The following is a 22,942-nucleotide window of genomic DNA, read 5'->3' as shown; positions in this document are numbered from 1 at the left end:
AGAACTGTTTTTTCTCCACCTCTGATAGTTTTCCATTTTTTTTATTTGCTTCTTTTCTTAGTTCACTTATAGTATCTCTCTCTTCTCTGGTTCTATCTTTTTTCATCCACACTTGTTTGTATTCTTCCACCTTGGCCAGTTTCCAGGATTTACTCATTGTTTCTTCAGCTGCCACTTGTGACCTAAACCTTATTTTCATAGGATGCTGTCCACCCTCAACATATCTCTCCAGTCAGCTCTTTTTCTTGTAATGTCTCCACTAATTTTTCCACACATATCTTTTCCTTTTTTTTTCCTTCATTTCTCTGAGGTGTACTTTCTTCCTTCAGGCCGAATACCACAACAGTTTTTTTCTTATCCACAGTGTCTCTCACCAAGTTTTCTTTCTGTTTTATAATTTGAACAACTTGTGTTAACTTTGTGTCATTTGCCTTGGTTTGTTCCTCCACAATTTTCTTAAAATCGATCTTTTCTTCCTCTTATTCTTTCTTCCAATTTTCCTGTTTTACATTTAACTCTTCCACTTTGCCTTCACCATTGATTTCTTTTCATATAACGTTATTTTTTTATGTAGATCATCGTATGCACCTTTTCACACCCCCTTCTTGGTGATCAAAGTTTTAACCATCTTCTTGTCAAATCTATCCTTCATTTCCTTCATTTTGGTTTCCAGTGTGATAATTTTCCTTCTCATCATTGTTTTCCCATGTGTGTGTGTGTGTGTGTGTGTGTTTGTGTGTGTGCTTGTGTGTGTGTGTGTGTGTGTGTGTGTGTGTGTGTGTGTGTGTGTGTGTGTGTGTGTGTGTGTGTGCGTGTGTGTGTGTGAGTGAGTGTGAATGAGTGGGTCTAGAGCTGAAGGGCTGGATATATCTTGCTGGCATGGGTGTAAGCCACTCTCAGTGATGGGTATGTGGCCACTGCTGGAGCATCAACACTGGGCTCACATACCAGTGATGCCAGGGGACCACTTGTCAGTGCCATTGTTGAGCCAACTGTGTGAGCAACCACTGTGAGAAGCATGGCAGCATCAACACTGCTTGACTTTTGGCCAGTTGGGCCATCTTGCCACTGTGTTCCTGTGGTCAGAAAACTACAATAAAGAGGATACATCAGTATCAGTGTCTTCTCCCAGAATCCAGTAGGTGGTACTCTTCCAGTGGTGCAGCTGCTTGTCAGCAGTTGCCAGTGCCAAGTTTTAGTTAACACTGGCTGCACAAACACTATCGTGTATGCCCTGTGTTGTTTACAGTGACAATCATGAACAACCACCATCTTGACAATCAGCAGGGTTTCTTTCCAGTGTGCAGGAATCCTCAGCATGACAGTGGAGACTCCCAATGGCCAGCATGCCCATATGGGCACATGTGGTGAACAAGCAGCATCTGGGTGTGGATGTTGTGCTTGGTATCACAGGCATCTTGGCTCTTGGTGGTGTTATCATGAAGTCGTCATCAGAGGTTCACTTTTGCGGAACTGCTGAGCTTGTGTGGATAATTATAATTTTTGCACCTTAGTCCTTGCAGCAGGGTTTCCCATGCAAATCTCAGAATTTCCTTCTGTAATGTAAAGAAATGCAAGAAGTGTAAATTGTGCATCTGGTAACCATGTACATCTTCCTCTCTCAGTGGTATGGGTATCAAGATGTCTCCCTCCTCCCCTTTCCTCCAGTGACAGTTGTCAGTTTTGAAATTGACAGCCCAAGTGCTCCCCCTACCTTGCAGTGATTTTGCCTTATCTTGTTAGATTACCTAATGGGTGAATAATATATGGACACCAAAATAATTCAAGGAATCATTGAGCTTTAAAAAGCTGGGCACAGCAATAATGAAATTTGCAAGATGAAAATCTTGAAGCTTAGAATAGTGCAAAACCTGGTTCACTGATTCAAGGCTGGCAGGGAGAAGCAGCTTCCATTCCCTGTGTCAAATTAATTGGGGGGGAACACTAATCCAAGGTATTTGAAAATCTGGATTATCAAGAGAATACTAGCTGTAGCCTTAAAAGTCATTGTGAAGACAAGCAAACACAGCAGAAGTCAGGTAGGAACACCAGTTGTGTGTGATGCAGCAGGACAAAGGCTGCACAGAGAGCAGGCAGTGTTTCCAGTGTGCATGCTATTATAAACATCCAGAGGTTTTGTATCATGCAGTGTATATGGGAAAAAAAATAATATTTGATATTTAAACTATGTATGTCATATTTAATGTTTAATATTTAAATATGACCAAACTTTTCTGCTGTGCAACTTGAAAAATTTTTTTTAAGCACTGGCAGCATTGACTGCATTACAGTGTTCCCTACACTCACCTCTTTCAATTGCACCATGCACCCCACCATAATTTCTTCTGTTCTTGTAATTTTGTTAAAACCAAAGGTCATTTCATTCAGTGGTTATTTTCTTCTAATCCTTCATTTGGATAACTCAAGATAACAGTAGAATAGTACATTAAATACATGTCTGATGTCAGTCCGAGTGTCCAAGCTCTTCCATATATATATATTGAAGAACAATTTGAGATATCAAGTGTCCATACGACTTCCCACACATATCTTGGTTGACAGTCCGAGATATGCAACACTTACCTGAGGGTCCAAAAGTGTCTGACTTATCCTATATCCAAGAAATTTGGCTCTGATTTAGGCTGGGTATACTTTATATAATAAAGACAACAAAGTTGGCAGGTTGTGTGGAGGTCTGTTAGAAGCAAAGAAGGGAGAGTCATGTAAGATAGTGTGAGAACCACTGTATTAGGGGATGCTGGATTGATTAGACCTGATTACAAGATGCTAAGGTAAAAAAAGGTTAATATTTTATGTTGTATTCTTGTCATTGCTTATCAGTCTTTCAGTATCTATGGGTTTTTACAGACAATTTATTGGTTGCTCATACAATCCATCTGTCATTCTGTCATTCTGCTTACTATATTTTTCTTTTCTGTACCTGGGCACCTTTTCTGAGGTGCCTAGAGCCAGAGTGATGTAAGTAAAAAAAATTAAAAACAGAAAACACTTTCAGAGTTTTGTAAGTTTCAAAATACAATATCTCTTCAATGGATTGAGATAGAAAGTAATGATTGGTATTAAAATATTCAGTGATTTATGCCCTTTACAACTATTTAGTTGAATTACATTATGAAATTACAATTAAATTACATTATTAAAAATAAATAGGTGACTGGGTTTTTTTTCTTTGATACAATTTTGTTAAGGATATCACACAACTACATTAAACTTGTATCTAGTGCCCACACATTGTGTATTTTCTTTATTCTTTCAAGTTGCTTTATTTTTTATTTACTAATAGGGAAATCACAACCATTAAAAGTTTTCTTTTTAGTGAACTTATCAATTTTATGAAGGAAAAATGTAAGCAACTTAGAAGTACTTCCTAACATGAACACAAAGAGAATGATACAAGCTTAAAAAAATTAAACTGGAAGAAACTAAAACAAAAGAATTATTAGTAAACATTATGAAAATATACCATTATAAAGGATAATAGAATATAAAGAAATAATAACATCATTCAATACTTCCAAAGCTCATGTAGTCTTTCCACATGCTTCTTCATCTTTTAGCAATTTTTTTTTTTTTTTTTTTTTCCATTTTCCTTCCTGGAGGATCCTGACTCTTCAGAGGGTACACTGTTGTCTGCCATAATAATGAAAGGCTTGTGTGTTGTGTAAAAGCAAAATTAAGGCAGCAGCCTCTCATTTGAGGGTAGCAAGCAGGCTGGAGGGAGGATGTGAAGTGTGTGGGTGTGGTGGTGGGGAGGTGTCCCAGTGAGACACATGACTTGCAGCATGAGCTATCATTGGCTGGCTTTTCCCGTGCTGTTGTGGCAAGAGAGTTACTCCTCTCTGGCCCCAGCAGCTGATAGCTATCACTCAAACATGATAAGAAGGTTCAGTGGTTAATTTCACTTCAATGGATTTTTGACCCTATTGCTGTGTCCATTCTAAAGGTTGTGGAAGACAATGCAATAAAAATAATAATTTTGGCCACAAGGTCACTTACGTCACTTTGGCTCTGGGCGCCTCATCTCTCTCTCTCTCTCTCTCTCTCTCTCTCTCTCTCTCTCTCTCTCTCTCTCTCTCTCTCTCTCTCTCTCTCTCTCTCTCTCTCTCTCTCTCTCTCTCTCTCTCTCTCTCCCTCCACCACTTTGTTAGTGAATGTATTACACTACCTACCTGAGTTTCATGCTATTCAAGTTTCATGATCATTGAGTTTGGTGTTCAGTCATACATTCTTACTGTCCCGAGTTTTGCACTTTATCACCTCAAATTTTGCACTGCTTTGACAAATATTGGTTGTGTTTACGTACTGTCAGCATCGCGCATGCTGGCTCAAGACTCCCTCAGTTACATGGTTGACTGTCTTAACTGTGTGTGCATGAGTCCTTAATCTCTTTCACCAGTGTCTTTGTGTACACGAGTCCTTACCATCTTTCACCAAAGTCTGTACACGAGTCCTTATCCTCTTTCGCCAGTGCCCTGATAGTTCTTCTGTGTATACATACATACATAACAACGTCTGGCAACTCTTCTCCTCATGTCTTATTTCCCATTCCTTACCTGCCAATGCCACTTCCCATTCCTTACCTGCCAATGCCACATTACACGATTCTTTTTGTACTATCAACACTTTCTGTTGTTTTCTTACACAGATCTACCTGTCATTCTTTATTTTTCATGTATTTCAGTTAGCAGTGTCATTGAACACAGCACCAAAAATTGGAGTCCTGCATCACTCAGGAGCAGTGCATTAGACAGATGAGGCAACATCTCAAGCAGCATTGCAAGCACTAGCCAGACCCAAGCAAATTATGACTACAAAATTTCTTTTGTAATTTTGATATCAAGAAAGTTGTATACTTAATGGTGTAATGTTGGCACTTTGTCATTATTGCTATAGTGAAGCATGGATGGAGGAGGGTTCTCCAATGGGTCAAGGTGGAAACGAGTATTGGTGAGCTCACTATAACACAGGAGAGATAGTATAGCAGCAGCTATGGACTCATTGCTTCAGGTGGCTAAAATGTTACCCATCAGTGAGTATGATATGGAAGATCTCATTTGAGAAAGTCACTGAACCTAGTGCAGAAAACATGTTTAAAGAGAAGGAGCATAAGGAGGAAGAAAAAGAAGAGGAAGAGGAAGATGAGCCAACTGATCCCCAATTAATCAGAATATTTGCAACAAGAAAAATTAAAGGAGGCCATTTGCAATTTTGATTCAGATTCTAACTGGTGTGAGACATGCATCCAGGCAATTCAGAAGGAATTAAATAAATACAAACATGTACAAAACAAATGAAAAACCAACAACAAGGCTTGATCACAAGATACTTCATTAACTGTGACAAGTGAGAAGATGCTGTTGTTGCTGAAAAGGATGATGATGGTCTGCTTGTGTATGATGATGTAAATCCTGATGATTTAGGCAAAAATTTTGAAGGTTTCACACTAGCAGACCATGGTCCAGAGTGAGGCTATGAAATGTTAATATTTTTTTTTACTTTTTTTTTCTTAATGAAGTGTGTATCCCAGTTTTTTTTTTACAAGAGCATTCTTCACTGAAATTGCAACACAACCATCAGTTTAAAGGTATATTTTCTTTAGATAAGGGAATAAAGTGGAGAAAAAGAGTCAGCTTCTTCATGGCCCAGAATGTATAACTGCTTTTTCAGTGTTTTTAGTATCCAAAATTTCATGATCCTCGAGTTTTGCAATATATCTTAAGAAGAAAGCAGGCACAAAACTTGAGAGGGTACTGTATTCTGATATTTACTATTTTTTTTTTTTTTTTTTTGTGACATTTGAAATATTTTATTATTATACTAAATAGCTTCTCTGTCAAGACTATGGTTATATTGTCATAAGACTAGCAGAAAGACATCTCCTAAACTGAGGGGAAAATGTAATCATTTTATATGGTAATATGTGGGTTGTACAGGCTCATGTAACTTAGTTTTGTTCTAGATTAAATCAATTTTTATAAAGTGGGGTTTTATTGTACTGCAATGTAACTGTTATTTTTCATTCATGCATGTTGATGTATCATATTTGCTGCAGGATGTGCCACTTTTTGAGGGGATTGTCCAGGATCTGTTTCCTTCTGAAAAGGACAATACCATTACTATAGATCCAGCCCTAATGACTGCCATACAGAAGACACTAGAAGAGAACAACTTACAGGTAAGACAATTCATTCATTGTATATAAATACTCCAGATATGAAGACTAAGAGAGTGATGTGAAGGAAGTAAAGAATATCAAAGGAATATTAATGAAATTAAATTATCATTCAAGATAGATTTGTAAAAGAGACTGGAAAAGTTGTAAGAATGGGTCTTTATAGTGAGAGAAGGATTTACTCCTTAGAATTGACACTGAACTTGCAGATATAAACAGATTATATTCTGACAAGAGAATACAAGTTGGTATTTGCACCATTTTGTGGCAGTAATTATAAGCGACTTAAGGAAATTACTGCTTGGCATAAAAAACATAAAATCTGAATAATAAAGCACCATGAAAGAAATGAGAAGGTAAAGAGCAAAGAAGGCATACAAAGACTGGATTCTAGGAAAAGCTGGAAAGTGAATGCCCTGCCTTGCAGATTTACACTGTATGTAAATAGTGTTTACTTTTTTTAATTGATCAGACAAAATTCACAGAAGAAAAACTGTTGAGCGACCTCACTAACTGGTAATGGTTATTGGATAATTAGCTGCAACATTTACATTAAGAAGTAGAGAAGTTGGTAAGCCTGAAAGCATCTTGTGGAAGTTTAAGAAAAGTGATCATGTCAACCCTTTGCTGTATTCATTATCATAATCTTGAGGATTGGAACTATTCAGTGGTTAACCTAAATCTCTCTTCTGAAAATCAATTGGTAGCCAGGGTCTCCATCAAGTTTTTGGATAGAGTCATCCATGGTCGCTTCTCTTTCTTTTGTCAGCATGTTTTTTGCTGTCAGCAACCTCAGAGCAGTGAAAGTTATCTATACAAAAGGCACCTGTTTGTATTTCACAACTTGATTTTTTTCCTACACAGCAGCAAAATTGAAAACTGTACTCTTTGTGTCCAAGTGCCTTCTCTTAGAAGCCATAGCTTATAGTGGGCCAATTTCCAGTCACATATTCAAGAAAAAAGAAAAGAAAAAGTGAATAGACCAAAAAGGATGGATCTCTGCTTATTGAGTAAAAAAATAAGAAAATACTTTTACTTTTAACTGTTTCCTTATTCTATGAGGCGATGGGGGAGTATGGTGGGTAAACATCCACAGATCAGTATTGATCAGCATTTACTGAGAGTAAGACCAAAAACATAATTGCTTTATTCTACACAAGATGGAAGTCTTAACCTTGGCCACGCCAAGGAGAATCCCAACCTATCACTTCTCCATCTGGCTGCCAACCAGGAGGTGGGGACTACCTGCCTCATTACCCTAAGAAACTCAGAGATCCTGTTTCTGCTTATCTGATCAGTAGCAGTTGGGGTGGATGAGCAAGCTGCTTACATAGATGCAGCCAACAGCATTCCTTTCAGGCAGGTCCAGGGTCTAGGGTTTGTGGCTGGGGCATGGCCACTTGGTCTTCCTGGTGGTGGTGAGGGTGAAGGGGTAAATGAAGTCACAAGTCTCCACTGGAGTCTGGATGTCCCTTGGTGTCCAATGCCATCCCTTGACAACACCGCAACAGCCTGGGGAATCACACTAGCTGGTGACCTGGCCAGGAAATTGAACATCTGCCTGCTTAAATGTTGTGGCCAGGAAAGGATGAGGAAGGCTCCATGGTTCCTGAGGTTGGCGTCAATATTGTACCATGCAAGTCTGATAGATGGTGATTGGCTGAGGTTCTTATCAGCACTACTTGATAACACAGGATCCATGCTGTTGTCTCCTTCTATCTCCTATACCCTGCTGATATCCTCCTCTGCCTGGTTTTGGCATGATTATCTCAAAGTACTCTCATTTTAGCAAGTTGTCCTTCAAAGCATGTCACTTACAACACGTGTTTCAAACTTCCAAGAGGTGTGTGGGGTGTGGGTGAGAGATTTTCAGCAAAGAGTATGGTAGTTTCTATCCTCAAGTATATATACATATATATATATATATATATATATATATATATATATATATATATATATATATATATATATATATATATATATATATATATATATATATATATATATATATATAAAGGGGGGTGCAATAGTACTCTGTAAACATCATGGAAATGCATGTAAATGAGACAGAGCGAGACAAGTGTGAAGAAACTTTTATTCTTCATTAACTACTGCTTGACTGGTTATGATTTCCCCAAAGTCAGGGTCACTGAGGTTATATTATAATTATATACTTTGTATTGTAAATTACCTTATTTTTGCCTCATATATAAATGTCTGTTAAGCATCTGATCAGTTATTACACTCATTATTTTTATTATATGTTGCAGGATGTTGACTGGTTCCGAGAAAAGATGGTACAACTTTATAACATGGTGTTGATACGGCATGGAGTGATAATTGTTGGGGAACCCCTAAGTGGCAAGACAAAAGCCTACCAGGTATGCCCATGTGCTTTTGAATTTTGTGACAGTGTTTCTATATGTTGTTGATGAAGATATTGAAGACAGTATTCAAGTAGATATATATGAAAAGAAACTTAGATATATATATATATATATATTTTTTTTTTGTGTGGAAATAAAGATGTCATGTATATATAGTTATACTAAAAAATGTTAACTACAGCATTTATGACTTTTTTTATATTTTGCTGTATATTATTTATGCTTTGTATGAGAAGGTTTGGTCATTTTGAATGTTACATTAAAACAAATAACTTATTTTCATTTGCTTTAGTAATTGCTGTAGTGATGTAATTAGATAAGTAACCTATAAAAACTATTTGAACTGTTTATGTTTTTTGAGGGATGAGAAAAGAAATAATAGGGTTTTCACTTGTATATAATTATGAATATGCATAATCCATAATCATCAAGTAGATTTACATTGTACATAGATTGCTTAATTTTTAAATATCCTGTTAGCAGTGAGTGTTGTGTGAAGATAACTATGGAAAAATTAAGCTTAACAATGAAGGTAGGTACATACTGAGGGTACCTGGAAGGTGGTTGGTTATTGAATGATTAATTTGAGACAGAGACATTCTAGACCTACTATCTTCAGTCCAGGACTTACCTCCACTGAAAGACTATTGTACATCAAAGGAAGTGTTAACTATTTAAATTTGAGAAAGTAAAGATTGGTGGTATCCATGGAGCAAATACTAAGGTAACTGAAAGCTTACCAGTGATGTAGGTGGAAGGATGGCAACAATACTGTTTCAGTATGTGATTGTGGTAGTTAATTCATACAAAGCACATGGGTATGAACTACAAAGGTTCAAAATAATTCTTACAACTTTCAGAATGTTGCCTTAAATGCATGTGATCATGTAGTCATTTCTGCCTTTGTAGAATCATGGTAACAATGAGAACTTTACCCAAGGACAGAAGAAATTGGTCATGAGAGGCACATCACCAGAGATTGAATCCTTAATTTAAATTCTCACAGTGAACACGACACCAATGCATTAACAATTAGGCCAAGATGATCAGTAAGGCATTAGCGAACTTTGCTCAGCCTTGACTTTCTTGTCGTTAGTGTTAAAATACAAAGACAAAGCTAATCAATCATGTCCACCACACTATGGGAAAAGGTTCATTTTTCTAGTAGCAAATAAAAGCCGTAACTCCAACACTCATCAGAACTTTTTCCTTTCATACCAAAGCACAAAGGTATTTCCTCTCCAACCAACTATCTTTGGAGGGGCACTATATATATATATATATATATATATATATATATATATATATATATATATATATATATATATATATATATATATATATATATATATATATATATATATATATATATATATATATATATATATAGAAGAGGCTGAGATTCTTTGTCTCTTTTAGTCACCTTTTTCAACAAGGACAGAATATGGAGGCTGTATTCATCAAGCTTAATAGCTTTGTAAAGCAAGATCATGTTTACCTTACTACTATAGGTCAAAATATATACAGACGTACCTCGGTACTCGACCATAATCCGTTCTGAGGTGGTGGTCGAGCACCGATTTGTTCGAACACCGAAACCAATTTTCCCATAAGAAATAATGGAAAGTCTGGGGAAGAAATACTCGAACAAACTGCGTACGTCTTACTCCGCTGGCGGTCTGAGTCGAACTGACGCTTACCCGCTGGCCGAGAAGGGCCGAGAAGGGCCGAGGAGCGCGTTCGGGTCGACTCGGCTAGTCGAGTACCGAAAATCTGTTCGAGGTCCGATGCATTTTCTACTCGAATTTTTTGGTCGAGCACCGATTTGGTCGAGTATAGAGGCAGTCGAGTACCGAGGTACGACTGTATATAGATTTTTTTTTTTTTTTTTTTTTTTTTTTTTTTTTTTTTTTTTTTTTTTTTTTTGTCAGAGAGTCTGGTCAAGAACAAGACAATGGATAAAGCCCTCACATTATTCCACTCCCTAAAATAATCAGGGATAGATGAATCTAATTTAGTGGCTAATTTAGTTTTTGAGGTGACGATACTCCTCTTTTGAAATAGTTCATTAGTCATGTAGAGTGAGGCTGTAGAATCAGAGGAGGCATGCTGTAAGCAGTTCTGGAGGAGCAGAACCATGGAAATAGTGATAGAAGGCAGTAAAAGACACAAAATTATGGTAGTGAGTAGAGAATCACGAGTTTGTTAGAGGGGAAGAACTGATGAGATGGAAAAATTTGACTCCATCCTGTTTAGGAAGACTGTGTGAATTGAATCTTTCAATGTATAGGAGCAGTGTTCTATATGTGGACAGATCAGATATAGCATAAGCAATTGGGAGGAGGAAAGGTATTGATGGAAGTGACACAGAATACTTAACTTCAGTGAAGCTGTTTTTATCAAGAGAAGAGTGTGGATTTTTATTGAAGGACAGTGCAGGTATGCTTAGTATAAAAGATGGGGATAGTTGAGTGTCATTAATGAAGAGGAGACTTTTGTCTGGAAGATTATGTTCAGTTGTTATTTGAAGAAATAGTTTTTGAGGCATTGATTAATTCAAGTGTAATTTTAAAATGATAGATCAGAAATTTTACTTCCTGTGGCTTCTTTTTCATGACTGATTTAATACCTGCTGAATTGGACATCTGGCTAATGACACTGAGAAATACAGAGTAGATCCTGCTGAATTGGACATCTGGCTAATGACACTGAGAAATAATACAAAGTAGAGTCATTAGCATAGGAGTGGATAGTACAAGAAGTTTGACAGAAAAGATAATAGGATAGAGATCTGTGAAGCACCACTGTTTATGGGTATGTGACACCTTGGGGCTTCTACATAAACTATTGAAGTAAAGTGTTAAAAATTTGCAGGTAAATGGATATTCATGTCAGTATGTACATGTATACATATGAGGCTCCAGAATCAGTGGTGTAAGTGACCTCATGGCTAAAATTATTATTTTTATTGCATTTTCTTCCCAAACCTTCCCACTGTGATGGGAGAAAGCACGGGTGTCAGAATGGACCCTGCAATAGGGTTATAAATCCATCCAAGTGAAATTACCCACTGAACCTTCTTGTCATGCTTGAGTGATAGCTATCAGTTGCTGGGGCTGGAGAGAAGTAACTCCCTTGCCACAGCACCACGGGAAGAGCCAGCCAATGACAGTTCATGCTGCAAGTCATGTGTCTCATTGGGACACCTCATTACCACCATACCCACACACTTCACACTCCCTCCCTCCAACCTGCTTGCTACCCTTGAATGACAGGCTGCTGTCTTCATTTTGTTTTTACGCAACATGTAAGCCTTTCATTATTATGGCAGATAACTTGTACCCCCCAAAGAGCCAGGACCCTCCAGAGCAAGGAAAATGGAAGAAAAATATTGGTAAAAGACAAAGAAGCCAGTGGGATGGCTTGTCTTTACATTACAGGTGTCCAATTTCATATATATATATATATATATATATATATATATATATATATATATATATATATATATATATATATATATATATATATATATATATATATATATATATATACATATATATATATTTTTTTTTTTTTTTTTTTTTTTTTTTTTTCTAAATTATTATTATTATGTCTAAATGATTTTTATTTTCCACAACATCTAATTATAGGTCATTAATTATTAATAAAAGCAACATCCCCAAGTAGTCTTATCTAAATGTGAATGATTTCTGGTTTTTTGTGGTTAAAATGTTGAAATTTATTAAACAGAGATACATCTGTTTTTAAATCACAAATATATATAACTGTCTTATTTCCCCACTAATTTGAGTGATTTTTCTATGCCTCAGTTATTATCATAAAGAGGTAAAGATAAAATAATCTAAATCATCAAAATATTTGGATTATAAGCTTTTTATCTAAAGCAGGGATTCTCAACCTTTTGTAAGCTAGGGCCCCCCAAAGGTGGTTCAATGCAGTTGGTGCCCCCTCCTCCCTGCACCACCCACTCAACCCTCTCCCCAACTATTCTACCATAGATAGATAGAATCATAGTGATAGATACTCCTTGCTGCATCTCCTTTGTACTAATAGCCAGTGAGTGTGATTTTCCATGATTTTTTTCCCCTCCTGTCCTGTGCTCATGCCCCCCTCCCCCCAAAGAGTGTCTGTGCCCCCCATTTGAGAATAACTAGAATCAGTCACACTGATGCTGCCTTCAGAAAATTACATTTCTGTAATTTTGCTGGTTTGTTCATATCATATCTCACTTCTGGGACTTCTTTGAGTTCCTAAAAAGGAAAGAGGTTTATTTTAGCCAGTAATGGGTGTCTTCTCTTTATTCAATAGACACTGTTACACAGGGTTCACAGTTGCCACAATATCCTAATGTTTACATTGTGTGGACATAGTAAAATTTGAGCTAAAAACAATATGGATGAAAAGGTGGAAGAGGGTGTGAATGTGGTTGTAGGTGTTGGTATTGTTATGAGTGGTGTGTTTGATGGTTGGTAAAGTAGAAGAGTTCCCCTCCCCACAAAAATATTAATTCACACCCAGCTCCTATAAGAAGTACCTAATGATTTTCATAATATGAAATAAGTTATAGAGTGAGTTAAGTCTAAGTGTACCAAGAGCAGGTGGGCCTCACTCTCCTGTTCTCCATCCCTTCCTTCCATCCCTTCCTCCCTATCATGTGACAATGCCATACTTGGTGGGTGGGAGTCTTTGTTCAGTGGTAGCCTGGCAGTTGCAAGAGGAGGACGTGGTTTGGAGAGCTGACATTTTAGCAATATTTAGAGGGCTTTTATTAGTAATTTTTGTTTGAGTTTTGTGAGTGTGGGTGGTTTTGTCTGGTAGTAAACCCCCACCTTACCGGTTGGGTTTAGCCCCCACCTTACTGGTTAGGTTTAGCCCCCAAGGGAGGCAGTCTGTATTTGCTTCTCTTAATAACTGAGGCAGTAAGCTGCCTCATTGGCTCCACTAAGTGTATTCTCTATGTCCTGACATCTTGCATCTTGGTGACCGTGTGGGAGTGGTCACTTGACCATCCCAGATTTGTCTGTTACTGTCTGCTCATGTTCTTAGTTTTGTGTGTGCTCATGTTTCCTTAGTTTTATATGTTGTCAAATGCTACTGGTTGTGGGCTCATAGCCATGATTTTATAAGTCCAGACGACTAAATAGCTTTTCTGCCTGATTACAGCTGTCTACTCTCTCCCCGGGGTCCACCAGCGGTACCGGGGGTGCAAGCCTGTCTTTTGTGAGACTGTAGATAAGCTGTTCTTGGCCAAGAGTGGTATAATATCCTACTAGGTGTGGGTGGCTAGTCTGTGGGTGGTAGTCCATGGGGTATTATACCCTCATGTTGTGTCATCTTCACTGTCTAAGCTCTTTAGCATGTGGATTGGCAAGTTCTTTCTCAGCTTGGAGGATATATTGGCATTGTGTATATTTCCTGCTCTGTTGATGGGTGAAACAGGGTGATGACCTTTTTGAGGCTTGATAGCTGTTTATGACTATTAGGTGCCTGAATTGACTTTGTTTGTGCCCCACAATAGGATAAAAGAAAGGTGGCCTAGGGAGAAGCTGACACAAGGTAGTGACAGCTGTGAGATGCAAGAAAATCCTTTTGTATGATGTTATTATGGTGAGAAGGAGGAGGAAGAAAAAAAGGAGGAGAGGTGGCCATGAAGTGTCATGGCATGGCTGTGTGGAGGTGTTTTTTTTTTTTTTTTTTTTTTTTTTTTTTTTTTTTGAGATGTTTCTTGTTTTTTTTTTTTTTTACTTTTCTTCCTTTTTTCTCCCTGTATGAATGTAAAGCAGGAAAACAAAAGAGGATTTTTTTTTTTTCTTTTTAATGTAGGAGGGACACCAGCCAAGGGCAATAAAAATTTAATAAAAAAAAAAAAAGCCCACTGAGATGCCAGTCTCAAATACGGTCCGAAGTGGTGGTCAAAAATTGAAGGATAAGTTTCTTGAAACTTCCTTCTTAAAGGAGTTCAAGTCATAGGAAGATGGAAATATAGAAGCAGGAAGGGAGTTCCAGAGTTTACCAGAGAAGGGAATGAATGATTGGGAATACTGGTTAACTCTTGCATTAGAGAGGTGGACAGAATAGGGGTGAGAGAAAGAAGAAAGTCTTGTGCAGCGAGGTCGCAAGAGGAGGGGAGGCATGCAGTTAGCAAGATCAGAAGAGCAGTTAGCATGAAAATAGCAGTAGAAGGTAGCAAGAGATGCAACATTCTGGCAATGAAAAAGAGGCTGAACACAGTCAGTGAGAGGAGAGGAGTTGATGAGATAAAGCTTTTGACTCCACCCTGTCTAAAAGAGTGGTATGAGTGAAACTTCCCTCTGACATGTGAAGCATACTCCATACATGGACACATAAGGCCCTCGTACAGAGTTAGCAGTTGGGGGTGGTGAGAAAAATTGGTGGAGACGTCTCAGAACGCCTAACTTCATAGAAGCTGTTTTAGCTAGAGATGAGATGTGATATTTCCAGTTTAGGTTATAAGAAAAGGACAGACCAAGGATGTTCAGTGTAGAAGAGGGGCCCAGTTGAATGTCATTGAAGAATAGGGGATAGTTGTCTGGAAGGTTATGTCGAGTTGATAGATGGAGGAATTGAGTTTTTGAGGCATTGAACAATACTAAATTTGCTCTGCCCCAATCAGGAATTTTAGAGATCAGAAGTCAGGCATTCTGTGGCTTCCCTGCTTAACTGTGTACTTGCTGAAGGGTTGGACGTCTGTGAAAAGACGTGGAAAAGTGCAGGGATCATCAGCATAGGAGTGAATAATGCAAAAAATTTGGTTCAAAAGATCATTGATGAATAATAGGAAGAGAGTGGGTGACAGGACAGAATCCTGAGGAACACCAGTTAATAGATTTAGGAGAACAGTGACTGTTGACCACAGCAGCAATAGAACAATCAGAAAGGAAACTTGAGATGAAGTTACAGAGAGAAAGAAAGAAGTCGTAGGAGGGTAGTTTGGAAATCAAAGCTTTGTGCCAGACTCTGTCAAAAGCTTTTGAAATGTCTAAGGCAACAGCGAAAGTTTCAACAAAATCTCTGAAAGAGGATGACCAAGACTCGGTAAGGAAAGCCAGATCACCAGTAGAGCGGCCTTGACGGAACCTTCAGATAGAAGGTTGTGAAGTGATAGATGTTTAAGAATCTTCCTGTTGAGGATAGATTAAAAGCTGTATACAGGCAGGAAATTAAAGCAATAGGACAGTAGTTTGAGGGATTAGAACGGTGACCCTTTTTTAGGAACAGGCTGAATATAGGCAAATTTCCAGCAAGAAGGAAAGGTAGATGTTGACAAAGTTGAAAGAGTTTGATAGGTAAGATGCAAGCATGGAGGCACAGTTTCGGAAAACAGTAGGAGGAACCCCATCAGGTCCATAAGCCTTCCGAGGGTTTAGGCCAGCAAGGACATGGAAAACATCATTGCGAAGAATCTTAATAGGTAGCATGAAGTAGTCAGAGGGTGGAGGAAAGGGAGGAACAAGCCCTGAATCGTCCAAGGTAGAGTTTTTAGCAAAGGCCTGAGTGAAGAGTTCAGCTTTAGAGATAGATGTGATAGCAGTGGTGCCATCTGGTTAAAATAAAGCAGGGAAAGAAGAAGCAAAGTTATTGGAGATGTTTTTGGCCAGATGCCAGAAGTCACGAGGGGAGTTAGATCTTGAAAGATTTTGACACTTTCTATTAATGAAGGAGTTTTGGCTAGTTGGAGAACAGACTTGGCATGGTTCCAGGCAAAAATATAAAGTGCATGAAATTCTGGTGATGGAAGGCTCAAGTACCTTTTGTGGGCCACCTCCCTATCATGTATAGCATGAGAACAGGCTGTGTTAAACCAAGGTTTGGAAGGTTTAGGTTGAGAAAAAGAGTGAGGGATATACGCCTCCATTCCAGACACTATCACCTATGTTATGCCCTCAGCACATGGAGACAGGTCTCTGTCACGGAAGCAGTAGTCATTCCAAGGAAAATCAGCAAAATACCTCCTCAGGTCCCCCCAACTAGCAGAGGCAAAACGCCAGAGGCACCTCCACTTAGGGGGATCCTGAGGAGGGATTGGAGTGATAGGACAAGATACAAATATGAGATTGTGATTGGAGGAACCCAGTGGAGGAGAGGGTAACAGCATAAGCAGAAGGATTAGAGGTTGGGAAAAGGTCAAGAACGTTGGGTGTATCTCCAAGACGGTCAGGAATATGAGTAGGGTGTTGCATCAATTGCTCTAGGTCATGGAGGATAGCAAAGTTGAAGGCTAGTTCACCAGGATGGTCAGTGAAGGGAGACGAAAGCCAAAGCTGATGGTGAACATTGAAGTCTTCAAGAATGGAGATCTCCACAAAAGGGAAGAGAGTCAGAATGTGCTCCACTTTGGAAGTTAAGTAGTCAAAGAATTTCTTATAGTCTGAGGAGTTAGGTGAGAGGTATACAGCACAGATAAATTTATTTATAGTCTGAGGAGTTAGGTGAGAGGTATACAGCACAGATAAATTTAGTTTGAGAGTGACTCTGTAGTCATAGCCAGATGGTGGAAAACTCAGAAGATTCAAGAGCATAGGCACAAGAGCAGGTTAAGTCATTGTGCACATAAATGCAACATCCAGCTTTGGATTGAAATTGAGGACAGAGGAAGTAGGAGGGAACAGAAAAAGGGCTACTGTCATTTGCCTCAGACACCTGTGTTTCAGTGAGGAAAAGATGAGGTTTGTTAGAGGAGAGGTGATGTTCTACAGATTGAAAATTAGATCAAAGACTGTGAATGTTGCAGGAATTAATGAAGAAAAAGTTGAGGGGGTGTCAAAACACTTAGAGTCGATACCAGAAGAGCAGTCTGACCTGGGGACATTTGTGATCCCCTCCCCAGATGGGGACTCAGAGGCTGGTGTAGGAGTCACCATAATTTTGAATTTTGAGTGAAAGGTGTGTGTGTAATTAGATGCTTCTAGTTTTGTGTGAAGGAAGAGAGTTGTCTTTAAGAGGGCAGTCTGTGACTGAGATGTAATAAACAGGATAGTAAGAGCCAGATTCAGTAAAAAAAATACAGCTCATAAACATATCCTTCTCCTCTTAAGTTTGGCAGGTGAATGACTCACATTTCCCACTCACTAGTGCTCTGTCCCTCATAACCAGTGGCCTATGGTGAAGTGAAATTTCAGTGAAAATTCACCTTTATTCCACACTAAGAAGTAGATCCTAACTTACCGTGGCCCCTCTACTAGGATCTAAGCTTTAAAACTTTAAATCAACACCAGACACTTAAATCCTTCATGTCAAGAAAACTATTGTTTCAGAGATTATTTCTAGATGGTGCAGAAATATTTTAAGCCCTGTTTTGTAAAATGCTATATTTTAACACCCCTGGTGTCATGTATCTCCCTTGATACTGTTATGTGAAGTGCAATAGTAAGAAGAAAGAACAAGAAAGAAATGAATACAGAAACAGAAAGTGAGGGGAAGAAAAAGACAAGGAGAGTGTGAGTAAACACGTCCTATACAGGTACAAGCAAGGTGTCAGTTACCGTAACTTTCTGTGTAAATTTAAAGTTAACCTTCCCCATTTGATTTACTCCACCCCCTCTTTTCTTTTTGAAAGTTGAGATTGCAGGGGTATGTAGAGGAAGAGTTGATCTACCCCACTGTGTGATTTGTTTTGGCTCGGCTCCCCAACTAAAGCCCCTAGAATTTTAAAAACAAATGTTTTGTTGTGAGGGGGAGCAGCTTAGTGAGTGCAGCATGGGGTTTGTTGTTTCCACCTCCCCATCCTTCCCTCATTCTACCCCCACCCTGTTTGTCATATAACTTAACCATCACTTCTAAGCACATAGGCATGGCCTACATTCCTCTTTATCCTTTAGGCCAGTCAGTGTTGAATCAGGCCAGAGGTAGAGAAAGGCACGGAGACCAAGGGGGGATATATATATATTAGAGGGCCTTTGTTTGGTTAGACATTATTTGAGTATTCAAAGCAGTACACCCCTGCTTGTATAGCTAGGATAAGCATCTCCAGGAGCCTGCCAATGGTTGTCATGCCTCTGTAATATGAAGAAGTATCTTTTGACACTAATTCCTGGGCACTGGCTGAGTATCCTGGCGTATCTGGGAATTGTTAGCTGGCACCCTCTTTTGTGTGTTGGCTGTGTGTTCATGTATTTTTAGCATTTCTGTGCTATTAAATGCAACTGGTTTTTGGAGCTGCTGCTGGGAGCTCTGAAGCCAGAGGATTTCATAACTCTGCATGTGTGTAGCTTCCTGTAATTCTTTAAAAAAGTGCAGGTAGACTATTCCCATACAGGAAGATATAATATTTTGTGAGAGTAGGTGGTTTTGTCTGTAGTGGGAGGTAGCTCACAGAATATTATAAACCTCTTACTTGTGTGCCCCTTCCCCCCCTAGCATGCAGTTTGCAATTCTTTACTGACAAGTAGGAGTTTGTTGGGTGTTTGTTATTTTCCCTGCTCCATGGGCAGTTAAACAGAGCAACAATCTCATATATTTAATTGTTGCAGGAGACCAGTAGGGCCCTTTATATGCAAATTTGTGCTCTGCACTAATCTATGTTGAAAGCAGCTTAGGAAAGCTGACACAAGTCAGTGGCAGTTGTGAGAGGGGCTGAACCTGAGTTGTAACTAAGTTTTAGAGAATAGTGGTAATCTACCATTGAAGTGATAGGATTGACAGGAAGGAAACTTGAAATAAAGATGCAACGCTAAATACAAGAAGAAAAATATAGTTAGAGTGAAGATCTCAAATATTCTGACAGTAAAAATTAAAGAAAAATTTAAGAAATCTAGGATATTAATCACCATAAAATGACAGCAGAATAATTGCAAAAAACAAGATAGAAAATATAAACTTATGAACTGTCAAAAAAAAAAAAACTAAGCAGGTAAAAAGTGATGACATCCAAAAAATACAATTTAGAAAAAGATTGAACAAACTCTAAACAAGATATAAATATGAAGATAAAAAAAAAAATCACTTCAGTACACAATGAAAAATTTAAGTGAAGCTGCAAATAATAGATGAAGTGATAAAATAATTTGATGATTTTTATAGTCAATTCTGTTGTAGAAATCATGAAAAAAAATAATAAAATGTCAAATTTGTCTTAGAAATTATTAACATTAAATTTTCCTTTATAAACTCAAGCAGATTAAAGAGTGCACTTAAAGTGATGAGTGCAGGCAATGCAGGAAGAAAGTCAACTTTTCAGTTGATGGAAAATGCAGGAGACATCCTGTCTGACAAATTAGCAGTACTGTTTACCAAATAATAAATGTATACAACTCAATAAAACTCATGATTACAATCACCATAAAATACCTCTACCTCAATTTGCAATGCTGAACATTCTGACAAAATCATTATAGTTAATTGTACAATATTTGCTTTCTTGAAAAAGCAAAATATAAAAGTTATACAGCATTTAGTAATTTTGAATCTTTCAAAAAGTAAGTTGTTTAAATGTGTCATCATGTAGTGGTCAAACAGTACAGGTACACTATTATTTTGCCAACTGCTTACTTCCTAAGCCTTGGCAGATTAACCACACTGAATGAACCATCATGTTACAATGATTCATAAACAGACCTCTGGACTAGTTTCATGGACTAACTAAAATAGTAATTGTACATAAATGGTTGATGTAAAATAATGTTTTCAATAGGTAATTAACCAGGATTATTCACAGTCATTTAGAGAATAGCAGTATTAGATTTAGTTTCAAAATATCCTTCATCAGTACATACTTACAGAGAGTCAATAAGTTATACCAATTATGTAGAAGAAATTACTATGTGCTCATGTCTCACACATACCATCATCAGTAAATCCTGGCAAGAAATGCCTGAAGTGGAAAGGGTTAATGCATGAAGTTGGCTGATAGGTGAAGATGATACAACTCTTGTATCTCTGATTATCCTTTTGAGTGATTCTCATTCACTAACTAATGGCTGTGTAATTTGGTGGTGATAAGAATTTCAAGATTCTCATAATTTTATCTGGACTATCTATGGAGGTACTGGTAAATTGATTGTGTACTTGTACTTATAGTTGATCAATCCCTTAAGTAGTTCTGAAAAGCAATGCACCAAAGTATTACATAAGTGTACAAAGCTTTTGCCTTTACTTATTTTAGGCCTCTGACCATTCTCTCTGATCTTTTCTTAAGTAGATTTGACACTTGCATTGCTTCTCTCCATTGTCATAAGTAGTATTTCATTCTGTCCATTCATGATCTCTATTTAGACTGCATGAATACCACCACTACCATGACTACCTCAACAACAACAACAACCTCATAATGTGTCCTACCACCCCTTCCTATTTTGTATACCAATATGACCCTCAGTGCAAACATACTTCATTTAAGCCATGACTCAGCTGTGCCCTATTTCCTTCAAAGCATTCCCTCAACAGACTCTGGCGAACACACTGCAGCAGAAGGGCCGGAAGAGGCGTCTGGGCATGTTCAAGGCCATGGCTAAGGGGGTGTCTAGTTTCTTGCTGATGTTCTTTGTTGTTGAGGCTGGCCTGAGGATTGTTTGTGATTATTTTGTTTGAAATATGTATGAAGGATTTTAGTGTGAAAATTGTAAATTTAATTCAAGTTTTAGAAGATTTTGCATGTTAGAATATCAGTATTCTTAATGCTCTTTAAAAATGACATACAAAAGGAGAGAGAGAGAGAAATTTTTTCTCAAGTTTGGAATTGTTTAAATGCTTTCTGTGATATAAACAAAGATACTATAACTAAATATATACCTGCAGAGAGAAATTGACTTGAAGTTGGCTTTGCTAACTAAATACAGAGGGTATGTCAATTTGGTAGTTTGAAGTATTTTGGCTGGTAATTTAACAACCTAATATGAAAAAAACCCTGGAATGAAAGTTGATATTTGAACACATGATATACTTATCATGACCCTTTCATATACCTATCTTTAGACGAGAAGTTCATAAGTATTAATATTAACATTACTGTGATTTGTAACCTAGGTATAAATTTAGGTACCCTTGAATAATTTATTTAATTGTTTATTCAAGGACAGTAACACAATGATTGGATTTTACTTAATCACTTAGAACCAAATGGCATTCATTTGCTTGTTTGTACTTTGCAAGCAATTTCTCTCAGACTTATTTGTTCTCCATATGTATGTTGGGGACTTGAACCATAAAGCTCTAAACCATGGAAAATTGTGTTAGCTGCAGCTTCAAAGTTACGCAGTGTTTGCTTCCCATCCTATGCCTTTTAATTGAGGTTTTTGAACTATAGTTATGGTATGCATAAGGCTTCAGCTATTGCTTTAAAGTGATTCAGAAAACACTTTGTAATTGCCATATTCATAAGTAAGGGAAAGAATTAAGTAGAAATTACATATGCATGACTAAACCAGTTCATGGCTTGCTTGATAAAGTTGAAGTCATTGACCTTATTGATGATCTGTTGATATGTTTTTGTGTGTAAAAATTACAAATTAAGTTGTAGTTATCAAAAACATCAAAACATTGAGAGGATTTGTGTGTAGTTTCTTAGTGGATTATAAACACTAAACAAATAGATATTTATGATAAAAATGCTGCTTTGATGCTTCCAACTATTTCCATATAAAGTTTACATAATTTCTCACTACAAGATCACTTCTCATTGCCCTGTCCTGCTCATTCAATTTGACATTCTCAGCTGTTCCAGCTCTGGTAGATGGCTAGTGATAGTCTTTTTTTTTATCTTTAATAATTAAAGTAAGTTCCAAGGATTACATGTTTCTTCCACTGGTAAAAAGTGCGTTCTTTCTTGTGTATGCATGATATAAAACTTTCAGTAGCCATTAAATCAGCATGAAAGTAATTGCCTATATTTAATATGACATTATCTTTGGTTGCTAGATTGACAGCTGAGGTTTCCATGACAATTTAAATGATTATTAGCTGGCTCACTAAAGTGATTCATGCCATCATATAAGCTGTACATTTATATATATATATATATATATATATATATATATATATATATATATATATATATATATATATATATATATATATATATATACACTGATTGTGCACATACATAGAACATTCTAGTAACTTGAATATGAGTGAATTTTATATATATATATATATATATATATATATATATATATATATATATATATATATATATATATATATATATATATATATATATATATATATATATATATATATATATATATATATATATATATATATATATATATATATATATATATATATATATATATATATATATATATATATATATATATATATATATATATATATATATATATATATATATATATATATATATATATATATATATATATATATATAT

General features: G+C 37.1%; 1 protein-coding gene across 4 annotated transcripts in view; it reads left to right on the top strand.

The window, feature by feature from the left end:
• The window catches only part of LOC135099898 (dynein axonemal heavy chain 3-like), a 430,253-nt gene that overhangs the window by 199,047 nt on the left and 208,264 nt on the right, over nucleotides 1–22,942 (top strand). For all 4 annotated transcript variants that reach the window (XM_064002569.1, XM_064002565.1, XM_064002567.1 and 1 more), the window contains 2 exons: nucleotides 6,074–6,196; nucleotides 8,464–8,574. In XM_064002569.1, coding sequence (XP_063858639.1) covers nucleotides 6,074–6,196; nucleotides 8,464–8,574 — 234 coding nt within the window. The remainder of the gene's footprint in view (nucleotides 1–6,073; nucleotides 6,197–8,463; nucleotides 8,575–22,942) is intronic.

The sequence above is a fragment of the Scylla paramamosain genome, chromosome 4, assembly GCF_035594125.1.
Source record: "Scylla paramamosain isolate STU-SP2022 chromosome 4, ASM3559412v1, whole genome shotgun sequence".
NCBI classification, from domain to species: Eukaryota; Metazoa; Arthropoda; class Malacostraca; order Decapoda; family Portunidae; genus Scylla; species Scylla paramamosain.
The sequence above is the reverse complement of the archived record's forward strand: the minus strand, read 5'-3'. Positions and strand labels throughout refer to the sequence as shown.